The sequence below is a fragment of the Dermatophagoides farinae genome, chromosome 6 (assembly GCF_024713945.1).
Source record: "Dermatophagoides farinae isolate YC_2012a chromosome 6, ASM2471394v1, whole genome shotgun sequence".
Classification (NCBI taxonomy): Eukaryota; Metazoa; Arthropoda; class Arachnida; order Sarcoptiformes; family Pyroglyphidae; genus Dermatophagoides; species Dermatophagoides farinae.
Genome location: NC_134682.1, coordinates 170,931 through 193,300, shown reverse-complemented (window position 1 = coordinate 193,300; position 22,370 = coordinate 170,931). Strand labels below are relative to the sequence as shown.

Sequence of the window (22,370 nt, the reverse complement as noted above, 5' to 3'; positions counted from 1 at the left end):
GTGATCATAACAACAGCCACACAGATTCACTTGAATTCACCTACACAAACACACAAAAGAAATTTTGTTCATCATCATCATCATTAATCGAATCTTTTTTCAATATCAATATATCATCAAATGTGTCGATAATGTTATTTTCAAAAAAAAACGAAAAACGAAAAACGAAAAAAGTGATTGATTCTTTTTCAATCATTCAAACAATCATCAATTCATTGTGTGTGTGTGTGTTAGATTGCTTTATTCACAATTCTTAGTGTGAACACACACACACACACACACACACAGAAAGATTGAACGAACAAAAAACAAATTCAATGCCACAATCGACCACTGTAACGAAATTAGACAAAAATAAAAAAAAATGCCGACAGTTTTTCGATTCAATTTTCCATGTGTGTAGATCACGACAAAACATAATGTTGTTGAATCGAGAAAAGAAAATTCGTCATCCACCCAGAGCGCGAAACAAAAAATCAAAATCAAAATTCCAAAACGAAGCCAAGTAAAAAAAGAAAAAAAAATAAAGATTTTTCTTCTTCTCGCTGTCAGTTTTCGGGTTGTTGTTGTCAACCCGAAAAAACAAAAGTGTGAAAAAATGCTTTTCACGATTTTTGTTTCGACGTTGTTGTTGTTGTTGTTGATTATTTGATTTGGTTTTCTCTCTGTGTTTGTATGTTGTTGCTTTTTAATTAATTTTCATGTTCATCATCATCATGATGATAAACAAAGGTGATAATGATGATGATAATAACGATGTTAATGATGTGTACACAATTATAACAAATTTTTGTTTTTTTTTTTTTTTGGGCAAAAAACAAACCAAAAAACAACAACATCTATTTCTCAGATAAACATGATTTTTAGCTGATAACAACATAGCATGTTACGATCATTATCATGATCGAGTCATGATGATGATCATAGATCACTAGATGTACAATGATCACTAAACACTAGGGTCGTCGTCATCATCAGGGTGAAGAAATCGAGACTTTCATTCACTAATTAAATGTGTGTGTGTGTGTGTGTTAATTAATCTTGAGGAGACGACAACAACAAGAATTCATCATCAATAAAATTCTGATGTCTCTAGTACAATACAAACCGAATTCAAAGTCAAAACATTTGGATTTTCCATCCAAATTCAAAAATAGTGGCACGAAATTATTTTTCGTTTGATTAAAAAATTGATTTTAAAAAAAAATCAGAAACATTTTCACTCAAGCATCATTTATTAGCTAGGATATTTTTCTAATCATCATCATTATTATTATTGAATTCTAATAGCCTCGATTTCTCACCATCAACAAAAAAAAACATCTACAAACCAGCTGTGTGTAGTTAGTTTTTTGCCTGCCTGTTTTCGTGAAACAAAGCATAGTTCTGGTTTTGTTTCATATCTTTGCGCGCGGCAATGGTCAAATGAAGATGAAGATGATGATGATGATGGGCCATTTTGATGGTTCAAAATGATGATGATCATCATCATCATGTCCTGCTATCAGATAGAACGTGTGTATGTGTCGGCAAATTGTTGCCTATTCATTTTAGTTTAGTTTTGTTCATTTTACAAATCACATTCAGGTTCACTCTCACCACCACCACCACCACCACCGAGAGCGCGGCATTGCCAATTCATTGAATATGTATATTATAATACCTGCCGATTTTCACGCCTCTGATAAGAATCTCATCATCATCATCATTACAATTATTTGACTTTTTTGTTTTTTTCCTCTTGTTTTTTGTTCGGTTTCGTTTGTTCAGCGAGAGAGGTGTTCGGTCAGCTTTTTTATTCAGTTTTTTGTTTTTTTTTGTTGTTGTCGAACAACAACAAAAAAAACGATTTGTTCAATGTAAAAAAAAATTTTCTTTTCTCTTCTCATCTCATTTTTGTAAGTTCATCTAATTCAAGAGTCTCTAAGCACCTGAACCAGCGGCCTGTTCTTGTTTGTTGGATCATTTAGTAAAAAAAATAAATGGAAAAATTTACAAGAAACAACAAACCTGATATACATCATGACTATTATCATCGTAGCTGATGATATCAAAAAGTTTTTTTTACGGGAAAAAACAATTCAATATATATATAGATTATAAATGTCATATATTTTACAATGTAAATTTTACATGGACAAATAATGTGGTGTTGTTGATTGAATCATTCAAGTTATGAGAAAGTACAACACAAGAGAAAAAAAATATGTCGATCAAAGTCATTGCCGCGTTTAACTGTGGATTTTATTCCATTTATCAGAATATCTATTATCTATTATCTATATCGATGTCTATCATCATCATCATCATCATTTTATACGGTGTCATTAGCTACAATTTGAATTCAATAAAAAAAATTTCATCTCTCATCTATAAACGTTCTTTTCATTTGTTTCACATTCGATTCATGCAAATTCGTGATTTGATAATAAACAACAAATGGTCAATAGTCTAGTTAGTTAGTTATTTTTTTCACCAAGTTTCTTTCTCTAGAAAACAAGATCAACGAAACAACAACATACAAGAAGCCGAATTTTTATATATTTATTTCACATCATTAAATGGTCGATGGTTGTTGTTGTTCATGTCGATGTCGATGATGATGTGTTTTTTCTGTTTAGCCAAATGTGATAATCCCACTGAAAATCCTGTTGGTTGGTTGTTTGGTTGTTCATTCATTCATTCATTCAATCATGATGAATTTTTGTTTTTTCAGTTTATATCGGACATGAGAGAATTGATTTTAACATCATCGACTCTGTGCTACAACAGAAGCGGCGGCATCGGCATCTTGATCTTGGTCAGAAACAAAAAAAAAGACAAAACCGACCTGATAGATAGATGGATGGATGGATGGGTCGTGTACCTGAGTCGGGAATGAAATTCACGTTCATTCATTATTCGTATTTTGAATCAAACAAAAAACACGAATGATTTCTCTTGATTGAGAATGAGGCAATTTACATTGATTAATAACTAAAGATAAAGTCAGCTTGTTTTCTTCTTTTGATTTAATAAGCTTTTAAACAGCTCCAGATGAGTAAAAACTGATTGAACAAAACAGTAAATACAATCAGATCAATTTGATTAAAAAGAAAAAATGGTCAAGTTTCACTTTTTCACGATGATAAATTGAAATCGATGTTTTATTTTTGAAAAAAATTCAAAAATAACCAAATGGTTAATAAAAAAAAAAACATAAAAAAATCAAGATCCCGTTCAAAGATGAATTAGATGGATCGCAGCAACAAGGTGAAAAGATATAGATCAATTTCATATAAACATGTGGTTGTTAATTGTGACAATCAAATAGATTTACAACAAAAACAACAACACAGCAGTCGGCGAATAATACACACACACAGACAGGCCAACACCTTTTCAAGTTAATCAATATAGTCGGGAAATAAACTAGAAACTAAGAAAAAAGCGCAAAAAAACCGAAATGATAGATTCGAATCGTAAGATAAAAACCGAAAACAAAAAGTTTCGTTAATATACCGAGAGGGTGCCGACAATTTGTTGTTGTTGATGTTAATAATATGAATATGAAAAGCCAAAATATTTAGCCGACCAACCAAACAACAAGATGGATTATCATGATGATGATCATCCACAGACAATCATTCTGTGTTTGTATATATCCAATATATATAGGAAACACTCAAACATTATGTTATTATTCAACAAATAGTTAGCCATACGCACACACAAAAAAATATCCGTCAAAATAACAACAAGCCGACAAGTTTTTAATGAATGAAATGTATGTTCGAGTGAGTGATGGAAGAATAAATGAATTTGATGAATGAAAATTAATCTCCTAAAAATAAAGAAAGAAAGAAAATCTTGTTAGATTGTTTGTATGTACTACTACCATAATGATAATCTTGATGATGATTAAGAATTTTTTTTTATTTCTGTTTGATCAAATATTTATAGGCGAATAAATGAATGAATCTTGAAATCGACAACAACAATGTTGAATTTGATCACACACCATTGATATATTAGCTAGTTGGTGTGTGTATGTGTGTGTGATCATTTATGAATTTTTCGTTTTTTTCAGATCATGACCGCTAAAGCTATTATCACCAAAGAAAATACCATTTAGAAATAAGAAAAATGAATCATTTATATATAAATTAAGACTCGCAAAATATAAATCAATCATTTTTACATTTCATACCAATTTTCTCTATTTATTTGACAGGACGAGACGACTTGCTGTGATTTGCCAATTAAAAATTTTCATTGCCATCATTTTATTATGATGATGATGGTTTATCATCATCATCATCATTATTATTATTTTGGATCAAACACGATCAAATCAGTTTGGGTTCAGGTTGACCATCATCAGAACATTAACATTTTATTTGATTTTCTCACAATCGATTTTTTGTTGGATAAAACGAAAAAAAATGCCTGGACAAACATAAAAAATCCTTCAGAAAGTCCAAAATCATCATGATTTTCTTTTTGAATAAAAACGTGTCAAAATTGATATTCAAATGTCATGTCATATGTGTCAAAATTAGTGTGTTTGCGCAGCGATTGTTGTTGAATATATAAAATACAAACACAGGTAGCCAATGATGATGATGATTATAGATTTCTGTTATTGCTGCTGCAACAAAATATCGATAAAATTACACATACACACAAAAAAATACAAATAACGTAATGAATGCAGCCCTTCTTAACAACAAAAAAAGAAGAAAAAAGAAAGATAAAATAGAAATTCAGATAGTCCATGTATATTTGACACGTATGTATGTATGTTTTGGATTATTATAGTCATCATTATTATTATGACGATGATGATGATATTTGGTTTATGGGTATCATCATGCTTTGATGACTATGGTTTTTTATTTGTTTGATTGTTTGGTTGGTTGGTTGTTTGTTGGAAAATTATTGGTTAGCGCTCGGTTGATTGTCGTCTCTTTCTCTCTCTGTGTGTGTGTCCATATAGATGGGAAAATGATTATTATCATCAACATTGGATAGTTTAGTCTCGTTTTTTGTTGTTGTTGTTTGGTTTATTCGTGCAAAAATCTTTGCCCATTTCATATGGCAATACAATTACCTGAAAAGGGAATCATCATGACATAGAACAAACAACAACAAAATAGGAATGGTCAATGTTTGTGTTTGTCATTCATTCATCCACCGATGATGATGATGATGATGATGATGACAACCAAACATTGAAATTATCATCCTTTGGAATGCATCAAACAATCAAACAGCAACAAAAAAAAAAATCTTTCAATTTACGATCAGATTATCATGTTGGATGAATCGAAAATCAAACACAAAGATATGGAACAATTATTCAATTGTAGCACATGCATTATAATGGCCATGGTTTTGTCCAAAATAATAAATACATAGTCTTTTCATTTGTGTACCACATATCATCATTCAAATTTTTTCAGGATAATAATACAGACACAGTGACTACAAAAAGGACAAAAACACAACAACCTAGCTATCAAAAAAAAAGAACAAAATGATATGATTGCTACCGAACGACCGAAAGATTGAACCAACAACAAAAACTGAAAAAACCCATCTTTTTTTCGAAACTGTTACATAATTTATTGTTGTCATCATTTGTTATTGTGGGGGCGGGCAATATGGAATCACTTGATTTGACTATGAACCTCCACCACCACCAACAACAACAACAACAAAAATGTTGGCTTCACTGTCATTCATTTCAATTTCAATTTCAATTACAACTTTCATTCATTCATTCATTCATTCACCATTCACATTGTAATTCATGACTAGAGAAAAATAAAATAAAATCATTTTGTACATTATTATATAACATAACATAAATATTTGTCTTATTATTTGTCACATACACAGACACACACACACAAACATAAACATGTATGCTATCATGAATGAGATTGGTTACCATGGTGGTAGTGGTGGCTACAATCAAAATATTTGTAGTTCCATCATCTGCTAATATAGGATTCTTGGTTGGCTGAACCACACTCTGTGCATTTGTGTCTCCTATACACACACAGAAACAAACTCAATGAATGAATAAAAGTTGATTTCTTTTGTGGTTGTCAATTATTATTCTGATGATGGAAAAAATGGACTGCCTGCATGCATGTATGCATTGTCGAGCCGGCCAACCATGAACATTGATGGAAACAAATAATGTTTTGTTATGTACAAATCAAACATTATCATCAGGCAAAATAGAAAAGCTTTCATTCTTTGATCACATCATCATGAATGAATATCCAATATTTGAGAATTTGCTTGGAAATTATTATATATAAAAAATGTAATTCAATTTACAAATGTCCATCGATGCAGTTTTGTCGGTTTTTTGTTTTTTGATTTTTCTCCCATTCGCCGCCAGTGGTTTCGATCGACTGATCTGTATGTATTGTTTGTTAATTGTTTTTCGGCTGTTGTTCATGTGCAACAACAACCGAAAAACAATTGACAAACAAATGGTTGTGGTGCTCGAAAAAAAAGAAAAAAGAAAAATCAATTTTATAATTGCTACACAATCATTATAACCAATTTTTTCTGGTTTAATAAAGCTGTTGTTGTTCAACAATAACAAAATTAAGAAAGTGAAAAAAAATGTTTTGAAATTGAAAAACAAATTAAATGTACCGGAGAAATTTTCATTCAATCAAAAATCAAATATATACTAGACTAGATTGATTGAATGGCAGATTTTCAAGATTCAATTAAATGATGTTTTCTAATTGTGTAGTGTGGGAGTTTTCATTCATATTTCCTCACCCCTCACTGCACAAAATCATAATGTTAACGTTTGTTTGTTCGATTCATTCATGCAATTTCAAAAAAAAAAAAAAAAAAAATAAACTTTCAGCAAGTTAAAGGTCGATATGCATCCATCATCTTTTTACCATAAAACAGCCAAACATCGATTCGTTTAGTCCATTTTGATAATAATTAAAGTTTAATTACCTTGAAAATCTATAGTTGAACAGTTGTGTATGACCATGGTCACTTCCATCTATCTTGGGGTCTATTCTGGTTGTTTTTGTTGATGATCACATCATCATAAATCGAAATTTGTAAAGTTGAAAAAAATGAATGAATGAATCATCATCATCAGCATCGAGAGAGAGAATGATGAGAAAAACAGGAAAAATGAATTAGTTATGCTTCTGTATGGATGGAAAACAACACATAACATTATATAATCCTCGAAATGATGATGCTGTTGAGGATGTGGATGTTGTTCACTTAATCATGACGGCATTAAAATTTTGCTGTTGTTGTTGTTGTTGTGAATTTATTAACTGGAAAATAAAAAAAAATCACAAATATAGAAAAATCTTTATTACTTTCTAAATATTCATTTCAAAATTTTGAATGAAAACAATAAACAAAGCAAAAAAAAAATTCAATTCAAATCAATTGGAAAAACCTATTTGAACTTACCGGTATCATTATTGTCATAATAGACATTTTGATTGTTTATTTTTTGATCGTTCATCCAACTATTAAATGATGATTTACAAAAATGTAATTATTACCCACTGTAAATTAAAATGAGGTATGGGGCATTGAACATTGGACAATTAGATTTCAATTGATAGTGATGATGATGATGATTATTATCCACTTTTTTAAAATTAGCCACATTAGCTATTCAATGATCGACAACAACAACAACAACAATCACCAAAATAATGATCCATTCAAATTGTGAGCACGGATATCAAACAGTGAAAATGAAAAAAAAATCAATCAAGATGATCTTATCGTAATCATTCTGAAAATCTCATAAATATGAATGTGTGTGTTTGTGAGTGTATTGTGTTTGGTTCATCTATTGTTATTGTTGGCACAATGAAAAACTGAATTTAATTTTATACAACAAGAAAAAAGAATATGAAAAACAAATTCGATTATGATGATCGCTGTGCATCGTCATTAAATTGTTGTTATTGTTATTAATAATCATAATTTCCATATGATTTGTAAAATCATTTTATTTTTGTTCACATTTTCCATCCGTGAATATCAACAACGACGACGATTAAAATGAACAATGACCAATGGAGCAATTCATTCACTGTAAAGCTTCTGTATGGTATGTTTTTTTTGTAATCATAATCCATTGCTATGTTGTAAATTCTTTATCTCTTTTTGTTGTTGTTGTTGTGTGTGTGAGCGAAAATCAAATTTTTTTTTTTTACAAATTTCATCGACATTTAATCATCATTATCATCATTTCTTTATATTCTTTCTAGTAGATTAAATTATGAATTGTGAAATGAAAGAAAACCTTTTTTTCACGTAATTGAAAATTCGTGAATACATTCAAACTCCTCTATACCCTCGCCCCATTTAATGTTGATCATCAATGAAGTTTTTTTTTCAAATTCAAATCATGTTCATTCATTCATTCGTTTTTTGTTGTTGTTCATATTACCTGGTTGTTGATTTTGATTATAATTTAATGGCTGGATTGTAAATGTCTGTTTGTGTTGTTCTACTTATTTATTACAAAATTTATAAATTACTGCTGTTTAAAATTGATAAATGAATCAATCAATCAATCGATACGATATAATGATTGATCATTTTGAATTAATAGTTGATTGAATGAATGAAAAATGTTGACATGAAGTGATGATAACGACTTTTTATTTTTATTTTTTCTTTTCCACACCAACGACAATGTGGTTGATGAATATAATTTTTAATTATCATCATCATCATTATCATTTATTTTCATAGACATTTGGATTATTTGGCGTGGTCATCGTCATATATGATGATGACATGATTATTAATAATGTCATTATTATATCTCATCTCATTATTTATTTATTATTCGAGGTAATTGCAAACAGACAAAAAAAAACGTAAGAAATGATAAATGTGGCCATATATTTTGTTACATTATGGTGACATCCGAAAAAAGGAGTAGAATAACAATGGAAACAAAAAACATTGACTTGGTCGTTTGTTCGGTCAGTGAGATGATACGTGCACGATGGCCATTCATTCATTTCATTTTATTATCATTAATGATCATTAACATTCATAACAATTATTTTGTTTTGTTAGTTCTTTTACATCATTATTTCATCAACATAATAATGATGACGAGTGAGAGTAATCTTCATTTTTTTTTATTGCACTTTGTTACCGATTTTTACTATTATCTAACCTTTTTTCATACATAAATTTCATAAACGAAAATCGAGGTTCCTTTTTTGTCTTACTCGTGTTTTGTGTGTTTTTGTTTTCGTGTTATGTAATTGGGGAATCAATCGTTGATTGAGAAAATAATAAATTTAGTCCATTTTTGATGATATCACTAGTACAAGAAAAGTCAAATAGCCAAATGGTGTGTGAGTAATAGTAGCCAACATCATTATAACCATCACTGTGTGTGTGTGTGTATGAAATTGGGCCTCAGATCATTTCATTTTTCCTTCCACACATTTCCCTCTTGTAAAAAAGTAATGTTTTTGAATATAAATGTTCATGAGGACAACAAACATTAAACAACAAAAAAAAATCATACAGAAATCAGTTTAATGATGTTATACATATTTTGGCCTATTCCACATATCACATGTCCTTATTATGCTTGGTACATTAGTATATATTGTCATTGTCAATTTTCCATGTCTCTTTTTCTGTTTGTTAGTTGTAGTTATTATCATCATCGTTATCATTATTGTTGTTGTTGTTGTTGTTTGTGGTTTATTCAACACAAACATAACAATAACAACACAACAACAACAACAACGGCAACGGCAAAATTGAAAAAAAAGCCACAATTCAATATAAGATATATGTTGATGTTGTTGATGATGATCCATTAGGATAACAACAACTACAACAACAACAACAACTTTTATAGCATAACATTATTACGGGGCCGTATAGTATAGTTGAGAGAAGAAAACATCCAACAAATTCAAAATGATGATGATGACAATAATCATGGTGTTGAAAGAGAGACTCACTCGCACACACACTACACTACACTGCGTTATCGTTTTTTATTCGGCTTTTTTTTATTCATTTCATTTCGATTCGATTCATTCATTCACTCATTCATTCAACATATTTATGATTCCAACATCCATCCATCCAATGGTGATGAAAGGAGCATTGTTTTGTTTTGTTTTGTTTTCATTGTTGTTGTTGTTGTTTGATTTTTGATGTTTAGAATTACAATGGCTATTATTATAGGATTGAGGAAAACAAAACAAAACAAAACAATGATGATCATCAGCATCGTTAGTACAAGTGAGGATGATGATGATGTTTTTTGTTTTTAAAATCGTGCTTGTATAATAATAATAATGGTGAACAAATAGCAGACAGAAAAAAATCAACTCATTACTCGATATACCTAACAAACAACACTACACTGTGTTGTGGTGATTGTGATTTGGATAAAGTATGTATAGAAAATCAGATCAATTTTTCTATTTTGGTGGCCAATCCAATACAATATAATAGTCAGATCGAAAACAAATATAAAATAGATCGATAGACTCAAGTTTCATTTGTTATATGTGTGAATGGGTTAATTTTGTGACATTTCTTAATGAAGAATGAAAACAATGGCAAAGCAAAATTATCAGGAGAGAATGAAATTGATGAAAAAAAAATCCTACAATGTTAATATTCATTCATTGTTTGTTCCAGATATATTTTTTTGTTCACCCAAAAACGATTCATCATTTATAAAATGGGTTTCCTTTTAATATTCATACGATGATGTGATTTCCTTTTTTTTCCATTTACATTTGTTCATTTGATTTTTCATCTCGCTTGCTGAAATGACGACAAGTCGACCAAATTAGAGTTGATTGTAAATGGCAAATTTTTTTTCCAGCAAAGATTTTCAACCATTTGTGCTAATACAAACGCAGAACAGCACACAAATATAAATGTCACCATCATCATCATCATCATTATGGCTCATTATAACTCGCTCCATCTTTTTCCGTCAGTTAGTTTAGTCATTCATTCATTTTCTATTGTCATATAATTCTTATGAGAAACATTTGAAAGTTTCATCGCTTCCATCTTCCATCATCATCATCATCATCTAAAATCTTTTGAGTAAAGTCAATATATATACACATTATTATCATTGTGGTGGTGGCAGTTATTCTCTTATGGTTCATTTCATTTTTGGTTGAAAAAATTTCAACTTGTCATCACCATTTCAGTCAGTGATGATGATGATGATGATGGCAATCATTATCATCATAATTTTGCAGCAAAAAAAAAAAAAAAAAATAAAGAACCCAATGATGTTGATGATGAAATTTCATTTCCTTTAGTTTTCTAAATAGGTTTTATTTTGAATTGAAAATCAGTTTTCAGTTTGCACAAAAGTACCAATGAATGAAATGAAATGATTGTCAACTTTTGTCACATATGAATGTATTTATAGTATCCGGTATATTCTGATGTTATGTAATGTGAATACATACATAGTGATAGAAAGTAGTAAATGGCTCTTTAATTGATCATACAAAAAAGAAAAAAAATATTACAATCGTGCAAAAAACATTCCATTGACAATCCATTAATAACTGCTGCTTCTGCTTCTGTTCATCAATTGTTAATTATTATGGCCTTTTTTCATTTGATTTGCCATATTGAATTACATTTTACTGAAACATGACATGATCCGATATTTTCTGAATTTGTAATTTCCCCATCCAAAGATTTCTTCATTACAATCAATGATTGGCTAGCTTAATCGAAACAAATATTTTGTTTGGCCGGAACAAAGATTTGATTTGATTTAATGATATGATCTCATTATTATTATTATCATTGCCTTTTCTATTTCAACATTCATAATCGATATTTGATCTTAATTTATATTCAATTAGACCATGATCATCATCATTGATATACCCTGGGATCAACTAACAAAACAACCATTGGCCAGAGAAAGAGAGAGAACCTTATGTAATAGTTTTGTTGCCTTTTAATGAATTTATGATACAAACGAAAAAAGGTAACAAGGTACACGCACACACACACACACTTGAAAGACATTTTGTGACTTGTGTTTTTTTTTGTTTCATTACTGTTTCTGTTTCTGTTTTGCATTTACCAAAAATCGAAGAGGTGGAGATGAGCTGCTGCTGGTTATGATTATATGATGATGATCATCATCATATAATCATTATCATCATCATCATCATCATCATTGACCATTACACCATCATCATGATATGTGTGTATGTTCAACCAACCAGAGTCAAACAAAACAGAATACTAACTACTTAGCTTTTTTCCATTATTTTGCTAATGATCATTTGATAAATGTGTGTCCAAGATATATTCATTTAATTCACACAAAAGATAATGAGAAAGAAATAAATGTTTGAAATGAAATATCCATGACAAAAACATAACAAAACAAAACAAAAAAACAAAAACATTAAAAGTCAAATAGGAAATATTTTCGTCCATTCAGCATTGGAAGCGGCAGCAAAATACTTTTTTTCAAAACATGCGCTGTTATCATACCAATAATAGTGAGCAAACAACAAAAAAAAGGACTGCCTTTTTATATTGTTAACCAAACAAAAATGAATGAATGAATGAATAGATGGATGTTTGGTTTGGTTTAGTTTGTGTATGAAATCTGGTAAAACAAACAGAGATGACTATGTGATGATGATGATGATGATGAACTCTATAAACACCAAAACATCTTTCTGCTTCTCTTTCTCTCTTTGTTTTTTTTTATTGAATAAAATTATCATTTATAGATTACTCATAAACAATGATCAATTAAGGGAAAATATCTATAAATCACATCATTGTGATTATAATTTCAGCTAATTGATGCTCACTATACTGAAGATGATGATGATGATGATCTGAACTTGATATAACAAAAAAACAAGATTACAATGTTTAGGTGTTGCTTGCGTTTACATACATGGATGCATGGATGAATTAACAATTCAAATTGGCTTTTTGAAAATTTGAAAAACTTGCAATTTTCATTGATCAAATAATAAATTTTTAATATCAATCAAATGTTAATGTTAACCAAACAAACAAACAGACAAACTAATAATTGAATAAGCAGAAAGCAGAACAATTCTAACTTGACCAATAATGTCCATGATGATAATTATGAATTTCAACATTTCATACACATACACATCATATTAGCATCGTAATTATCATCCACAACATCAGCAAATAACTGTAATAATGTAATATCTGTATCAACACACACACACTATACACATCCAAATAATGTATGATTATCCAACGAAACAAAATACTTGCTTTGCTTGTTGCAAAGATATCCACTTGTACTGGTGATGGTTCTATTCACTCATTTATTTAATATTCAATAATGATGATGATGATTGCCACTGATGATGATAATGATTTTGTTGTTACTCTGTACTTGATGTGAAAATATGAAAAGGTTGTTTTGTTGTGTTTGTGTGTGTGTGTGTGTGTGTCCATCATCATATAACCTTTGATTACTAAACATCATAATGATGACTGGAAAAAAAACAATCGTCAATGCTCGCAACAAAAAACACACTGATGATGATGGTACACATAAGTCTTATCTCTGTAAATTGATGCGTCTAAATTGAGAAACAAAAAAAAAACATCATCATTTTGTTGAATAGGTGGTGGTTACCTTTGCTTGGAAAATTGAAAATTCAATTGTCAATTTTTTTGCCAAAAACACACTAGAAAAAAATTATACCGTTTCCTATTTTCTGTCTATCAGTGCAGTTGAACAAGCAATTGTTTTTTACACACAAACACAATTTGTTGAACAGATGGCTAATTGTTTTTTTTTGCCTTCAACCACCACCATCATCATCATTACGACCAACACCAGCACTACTGAGAAAATGAAATAGATTTCTTTTCAGAGAAGCTTCAATTTTTCTTGGTGCTAGATAGATAAACATGAACCAGAAAAAACAAACCCACAGCTGACATTATTATCATTTAGATATTTTGGCCCATGAGAAAACATTTAGTCATAGATATCCATGGTAAATAATGATAATGATAATAATTATTAAATAAATAAATATTCTCTCTCTCTCTCGTGCTGTTAATAGATTGGTTATACGATGATTTGATGTTTTTTGTTTTTCTACCGCGAAATAAAAGCCTACAAAAGAATTGAAGAAGAACCGCCGCCGCCACCGCCACCATCATGATTATGATGAGGATGTTGTAATTCAATTCAATTCGTACGATGATGATTATAATGAGAATCCACACACACACACACTAGCTAATCAATATGCAACACTTGAAAAACAACAGAAAAAAAATTACACACACGTTCAAGGCTGAGGTTAACATACACTCACCAACAACAACAATAATAAAAGGTCACCACCGACAGATCGACCAAACAAATTGTAACAAAAAAAAATTAACCTTCCTGTAAACATTGAAAAGTTTACTGCTGCTGCTGTTGTTGCTTTGATGAGAAGAAGACCATCCTTGGTTCACGTATTTATATTATTTGATCGTTCAGTGTTTTTTAAAAAAAAAACAACAATTTCATAGTATAAAATGAAAGTAGAATGTGCGAAAACAAGACACACACACACACAATCTCATGGTTGGAATTTTCATTTGAACGATTGAAAGTTTAGAACTCACCGAAACAAAACAAAAAAAAAACCTGCCGAACAATTATATGATGATGTTCTGAACCAGAACAATACATTGTTATAGGGGGCACACATGGGGTATATTTGTTTACAACAATTATGATTGTTGATCATCATCATCATCATCATCGTAATCGTCGTTGAACGTGTTGCCTTTAGCCATGAATTTGATGATTATGATTATGATCATAGACAACAACAACAGCAGAAGCTTCGGCGGCTTTTTTTGTTGTTGTTTCGACTTTTTTTTACTTTACTTTACTTGTTCTTGGATTTCATGTATGTTTTCCTCGAAATTTGTGCCATTGGAAAAAAAGATGAAAGTTTCCAAAGTGGTGGTGTTTTTTATCGGCAAAAGGTAGCGTTTATTGAACAAATTATCGCACCTTTTTTGTTTTCGTTTTGTTTTGTTCGATCTATTGATCGACCGAAAGGTATCCAATTTTGTGTTGTATTTCTAATATTCTGGTCATGAACTTTGATCCCTGTGAAAACGGTCTGGTTACATACACACGCACACACATTTTTTCTGTTGTTTTCTTGTGAACAAGCAATCATTTGATTTGGAATTGGCAAAGTTAAAGATAAACCATACAAAACATTTGTCGTGTCATGATATGTATCGCGATATTGACCAGAACACATTTAACCGCTTTAATTTGAATCCAGCTTGCAAAAAAGTTAAAGATTAAAAAAATAACAAGAATTGAATATAGAATTTTACAACAAAAAAAATTTATCAGGATGTTTTTTCCGCAGACAAGATTAAATAGGTATTGTTCGTTTTTTTCCATTTGAAAATTATTCAATTTGATTGATTGATTGATTGATTGATCGGAGCAAAAAAAAGGCCCCGCCAATCGATTGTTTTTTTTGCATTTGAAATTTAACATATGAGTTTAGATCAAATAATAAATAAATTAGGCGTGCGTGTGTAGAACCTCAACCCGAAAAAAATCATTCTATCATCCCCTTTAATGTCAATTGTCATTTTCAACAAATTCAACAATATCACCAACAAATAATGAGAAAAAGAAAGATAAAAGCTATAATTTTCTTCCATCATCATCGAGACAATTCAATGGTCTGATTTGATTTATACTGCCATTACCAATATTTGACTGCAACAAGCTAATAGATTCACAACCAGAAATATAATCAGATAAAAAAAACATGAAAATATAAATCAAACGAAATACAAAATAATTCAAATCGATCCAGAAGAAATGGTTCCAAAAATATCCAGGCCAATTATGTGAAATGAATATTGACTTTTCGGAAGAATCCAATTCAATTTATTCCTGCCATTCCCTTCTGACATGTGTGTTTGGTTTATATATTTCAACCCAAAAATAGTATGCTTCACAAAGTGAAAAAAAACCAAAATTTTTCATTATCACCAAGGTAACCATCACACACACACACACACAAAGACAAAACAATTCAAGCGAAAATTGAATCAAAAACAATCACACAGACCCGATAATCGAAAAATGTCAATTCGAACCGATATATTTTTGTGGTTCGATAAATAAATCGATCAAAATTGATGATGACTATAATAAAACACACAATGTTGTGGTCGTGTCACAAATAAATAAGTAGCTTTTTTATTTACAAACAAACAGAGAAAAAATTGAACAAGAAAAAAATCAATCGTTGTCAGCTGAAATTAAATTTTTTATGTTTAAAATTCGGTAATTTGAATTACAAATTTATAAAATACAAATGTCTGCGAGAGATGAGTTGAGATACAAAATGATGATGATGTCATTGTCGTTTGATTCTATATATCGATTGATTGATTGACTGAAATTCAAACTGAATTTGCCTACATATATTTCAATTAAGGTGGGTTGCTGTGTGTGGGTGAAATGAGATTTTTCTTTTAAATTTAAGTAAATATCAAAGGTGAGTGTTGAGAATTTTTTCGTTTTTTTCGTGTTTTCAAATTATAGAATGGTGATGATTTGTGTGTGTGTGTGTGTCAATCTATTATGATGATTCTAAATATTATTTGAATGCAATGGCATCATTCAAAATGTCCAATGATCTTGTTGATGTTTGACTACTGACCGAATCTACACGTATCGGTGGTGATGGTGATGATGAATTTGGTGGTGGTGTTAGTGTTGCTGAACCTGCTGCACGTAATAATTCGGCAGCATCATGATTAGGATGATGATGATGATGATGATTAATTTGAGCAGCTTGCGCAGCAGCAGCGGCTGCAAATGCAAATGTCTGAAAATGAGAAATATTCTGAAAGAAATTCTGTCGCACAAACGACAATTGATTGGCTAGATTTGTTGAGAAGGAATCACTATTAGTATTGTTGTTGTTGTTGTTGTTTGTCATTGCAGCATTATTATTGCCGTTCAACAATGAAGCGTTGAATAATTGAGGAAATTCGGCCGATGATAATGGAACATTCAATTGTGATGATAATGAGGCAGCTGCAACAGCGGCCACTGCATATGGTGATGTTGTCCACGTTAGTGGATTTAATGCCGCTAATGCAGCAGCAGCAGTAGATGATGGTGGTGAATTTGCTGCTACTGTTGTTGACGTTGTCGTCGTCGATGGTGGCGATAAAAGTGGCAGTCCCGATGTTGTTGATGATATCGAACGAAACGGATTACCCGTTTCCGTGCGAAATAAATGTGGTTGTTGTTGTTGTTGTTGATGATGACCAGATGCTGATGATAAAAATAAGGAATGATTTGAAACCGATGATGCGGCTGAAAGTGCTGCTTGAATTGCATTAGCGGTTGCAGCTACATCTGTATTATTTACAATTAATCCAGACAATGGATTCGATTTAATTGTTGTGGCCGTAGTCGAATCTTTTTGCGGCCCAATTAAATGTTCAATAGAAAATGATTGTTTTGCAAATGATGATGTTTTCGACGTTTTCGTTGTTTGTCTATCGTTATCAATATTATTCAAGCAAGCCATTGATTTGATTTTGTCATTTTTTCCAGATTTTTGATTCGATTTCATTGTTATCGATTTGTAATGATGATGATCATCATCATGGTGATGAGCAAATGGTAAGATCATCGATGATGATTTGTTCGATTTTTCATCCATACTGTCGGATGAATCATAATTTTTCAAATCATTCATTTCATGATCCATTTTTCGACCATTTGCCATTATTGAACGGCCATTCATCAATTTAAAACGTTTACGACGACGTAAAAAACTTCCATTCTCAAACATATCACCAGAATTTGGATGTAAAGCCCAATAACTACCTTTGCCTGGTTTGTCTGGACGCCGTGGAATTTTTATGAAACAATCGTTGAAAGACAGATTGTGACGCAAGGAATTTTGCCATCTTTGCGTATTTTTCCGGTAGTATGGAAATCGATCCATAATGAATTTATAGATGTCATTTAATGTGAGCATTTTCTCTTCTGAACTTTGTATTGCCATAAATGTTAATGATATGTAAGAATATGGTGGCTTTTGATCACCATATGTATTTCGACCTGGCCTAGGCATTTTTTTCTTTTTGTCGTTTGTCACACCTGGTTAATCAAACCAATGACAAAACACGCACATCTGATGGAAATGAAATTATACACTTTGTATGAAAATTTAAAAACTTCAAAATTTGACACACACACACAGAGAGAGAAAGAAATAAAAGATTCAAAGTTAAATAAATAATCGGTTATCAATCGGATGTTGTTCATTCATCATCGATTGATTGATTGATACACTCACAACACACTGATGATGGTGAAAATATGGATGAAATTTGAATTTATTAAAATTATTATCATGTCCAACACATTGTGGTGATGGTTCAACATTTAATGTTTACAAACAAAAACTCATTCATCATGACACCTTGATTAATTCTGTGAATGAACATCACATTCAATGAACAACAGCACAAGCACATCAGCAATCATTTAATGGCAATGGCAATCATTATCGCCGTCATCATGATCATGATCATCGTATCGAATGGCATTTTTTTTGTTGATGTTGTTTGTATTCGTATTTATCGCATGTATCGTATGTATGTGTTTGGTTTAATGTTTATCCAAGAAATATTGTACACACACACACACTGTCCATCCGTGGTTATTCTGTATGTTTTTCAACATTTCAAAATGTTGAATAAAAAAAATTAAGGCGTTATCCAAAATAGTGCTTTGCTTGGCTTGTTTCTTGCTTGCTAGTTCTCTCTGTCTCTTTTTTCAAGCTAATTTTAGTTTGTTTTTCCCCATGTGTGTTTTCTGGGCAATCAATGTGTCTGAATGAAAAAAAAATGAGAAAAACTATGTGTATTTTGTGTGTAAAGATATATACGATATTTAATAGGCGGAGATAATTTATAGAATGGATATAGTAGCAGTAGTAGTAGCAATGATCATTGCTAACCATTTGATGCCAATTGGCTATTTCTCTAGTTTTTGTATCAATTTTGTTTTGAATCATCGAAGCAAAAAGAATTGCACACAAATACAAACACACAAAAAAACCACAAATCGTGTAGCATATATAATAAATAAATGGTTGATGGACCACCCTCTATGTGTGTGTGTGTGTGTTTGATCCAATTTTGTTTATGTTGTTTGGTTCAATATTTGGTTTTTGCTTGTTTGTTTGTTTGTTTGTTTGTATCACAGTTAGTTTTTTTTTATAATGCTGTTTATGAGAAAGATAAACTGTTGTTTTTTTTCTTGGTTGGTTTGTTGAATGACTAAAGTTAAAAGTTAGTTAGTAGCGATTCAATATACCAGAATTTCTCCAGTGCCCGGTGTCCATTCATCATCATGTCATTTGTTGTTGTTTCAGAATTTATGTTTGAAACAACAAACAAACAATAACAATGTCGCCATGGTTTTTTTTTGGAAATCATTAGGGAGTATGATTGTAGGAATAGGAAGTTTATATTCATTTTTTGTTGTTATACAGTCTCATTGTATATGAATGAATGAATTAGATCTCTCTATACATTGAGGATGTGTTTCTGTCTGTGTGTGTGCGTGTGTGTGTGTGTCTGAAGTCATTTTCTGGCCATTCATCCGAAACTTTTTTCTTTCTTGTTCTGTCTTTAGTGTTTCAATTCATTCGCGTTTTTCACATAGAACATTCATTTTGAGCCATTCCTTTCAATTCCAGTTCAAGAAGGCTAACTATTTCATTCATTCTTTCATCCATCACATCACATACATTATGACTCCTAATCTGAATGTGATGAACAAAATCGATTTTCAAATCCAAGCAGCAACAGCACATCCTTCACTCATTCAATTAATTCATTCTTGTTTTGGATGACTGGCTGTTTCTGTATCTATCTGTTGTTGTTGCTGTTGTTGTTGTTGTTGTTGAAAAGCATGGAAGACATATCTTGAAATGTGTTAGCTAAATCCAAATATTTATCCTATTACTATTATATGAACAACAACAACAACTTCTCCCAAATATTAATATCCAAGCCGAATTAAACAAGCTATACATAGAGAGATTTATTTATTTATTTTGATGGGCATTTCTTATGCCTAAATGATGATGATGTTATATGTTGAACGTTTAGTCTCACTTATACTACCATATATACGATTATAAATCAACCATAAAACATCACATGAAGAGTGTGTGAGTGTCTATGTATGTTTGTTTGTTGGTTTCGAATATCAATATTTAGTCCAAATGAATGAATGGAAAATCTCATTTTTATAGATTATGGATTATGAATTGAATAACAATCGAATCAATCGAAATTGATTTGATCAAACTTGACTAAAAACCCAGCACTATAAACATAAACTTGAATAGTGGCGATCATTGATCCGAGAGAATCAAACACACAAACAAAGGTTTGTGTTTAATAATAGAAATCAATCAGGCGCGATATATGGTATTTCTATTATCGTAAATAGTATCGATGAACAGAATTCTATTTTTGTTATATCGAAACCGAAATAGAATTCTTTTTATGATGAGTGAATTGTTGATTGATATTTGATTTTTTTGGATTTATTATATTTGCTGCAAAGTAATCATAAAATAATAACATTTCTCTGCTTGCGCTATAATCATTGAATCGAAACAAAACAAATGTGGATGATAAAGAATTGCTTCACCGCGTGCGAATGTCATAGATTCACTTTTCTATTGTGTCATTTAATATAGGAAACTTTCTGTGAGTTTGTTTTTTATGGTTCACTTGATCCATCTCATCATCATCGTCGTCATCATTCGGACATAATTTTGTCATTTGTCCGCACAGAGAATACGCACAAAAAAATCGAATTAAATTCTTTTTCGAATCGAATCGCAGCATTTTTTGTCTTTGATTATAAAAAATGTAATTTATATAAATATTTTGAATACGCACACGCGCGTGCTTCCAACCGTCAAGTTTGTTGTCGATCATATCGCGTGTATGTTTTTCATTTTTTTTTCTCCACAATGATCATCTTGACCATCATGTACTTTGATTTCTGTGTAATAAAATAATTTGTTTCGATTCGATTTGGCCCCGGATATATGCAAATGAATTTGTGATCAACGTGTATGTTATGCTTTGACACACGCGCGCACTTTCAAGCTCTATATATTGATTTATTCATTTTTCATTTGATTTTCATTATTATATGCTAATCATTTTCATTTCAGAATTTCTTTGATTTCTTTTTTCACAAAATCTATGAATAATGATGAAATTTACTTGAAATTAATTTTCGAAAAAAAATGGAATGACATTTGATGATAAAAAAAAGTCAAATCACGTTCTCGGCACGAAACATCCAAGGTTATCATTTTCAAATTTTGTTTGCGCTTCGTTGCCTGGATCATAGGTTTCAGGTTATCGTTATCGGGAAAGCAGTTGGATTTTTTTCTTCTTTCATTTGTCAATGACAATTAACCCTAGTGGATTTCTTTGGATGGAAATTCATTAATGGATTGAAGAGGTGGACATAGGAAAAGCGAAAGACTCCCCATCAATTAAATGCCTTCTGGCATTCATTATCATGGTTTTTGTTGTTGCTGGTTGATAATGATGCTGATGATGATGACCACAATCATTGTTGAGGCGGCAACGATTGTGGTTTTTCCACTGATCATCATCATCATTTTTTTGGTACTAATTTTCGGATTTTTAGTTTTGGAGAAAAACATTCAATTAATTCTAGATCGAAAACGATTGATTCGAATCAGATCATGATGATGATTATAGCCATTTCATAGACTGATTGGTGATGGTGATCATTATCTCTTGCTATTTTTTGTCTGATCACATCCATTTTCGATGGACGAATATATTTTTGTTCTCCCATTTTTCGGGACAAAAAAAGAAAACAAAATACATTCGACTATCATCAAGGTGATGAATAATTGGATCTTTTCGGCTTGTTAATGTTTCGTGGATTCACTGATGATAAATTCGATCGGCTTGCGGCTTTCGAAACAAATCATTTATTTGACTTTTTAAATCATCAATATATTGCTTTGGCAAATGATACACACACACCAAACATATGATGATTTATGATCACGTAAAAAATGAAATATTTGACTTTATTCATTTGATAATGAATTCAGATTAGAGATTTGCTTTGAAAAAAATTGAAAATTTAAATCATTCACCAAAAATGGTTCAAAGTTGTTTTACACTTTTTATTCGGACAATCGACATAC

The 22,370-nt window shown here is 30.8% G+C and overlaps 1 protein-coding gene across 1 annotated transcript; it reads right to left on the bottom strand.

Moving 5' to 3' along the window:
- Positions 1-16,292: 16,292 nt before the first annotated feature.
- LOC124493437 (uncharacterized) lies at positions 16,293-18,721 on the bottom strand. Its single transcript, XM_047056513.2, has one exon. The coding sequence runs from the start codon at positions 18,210-18,212 to the stop codon at positions 16,716-16,718; it is 1,497 nt and encodes a 498-aa protein (XP_046912469.2). The 5' UTR covers positions 18,213-18,721; the 3' UTR covers positions 16,293-16,715.
- Between the last annotated feature and the right edge of the window lie 3,649 nt (positions 18,722-22,370).

What these genes read in the sequence shown, in the direction of transcription:
- LOC124493437 (XM_047056513.2), bottom strand. Translation starts at nt 18,212, where the DNA reads ATGCCTAGGCCAGGTCGAAATACATATGGTGATCAAAAGCCACCATAT.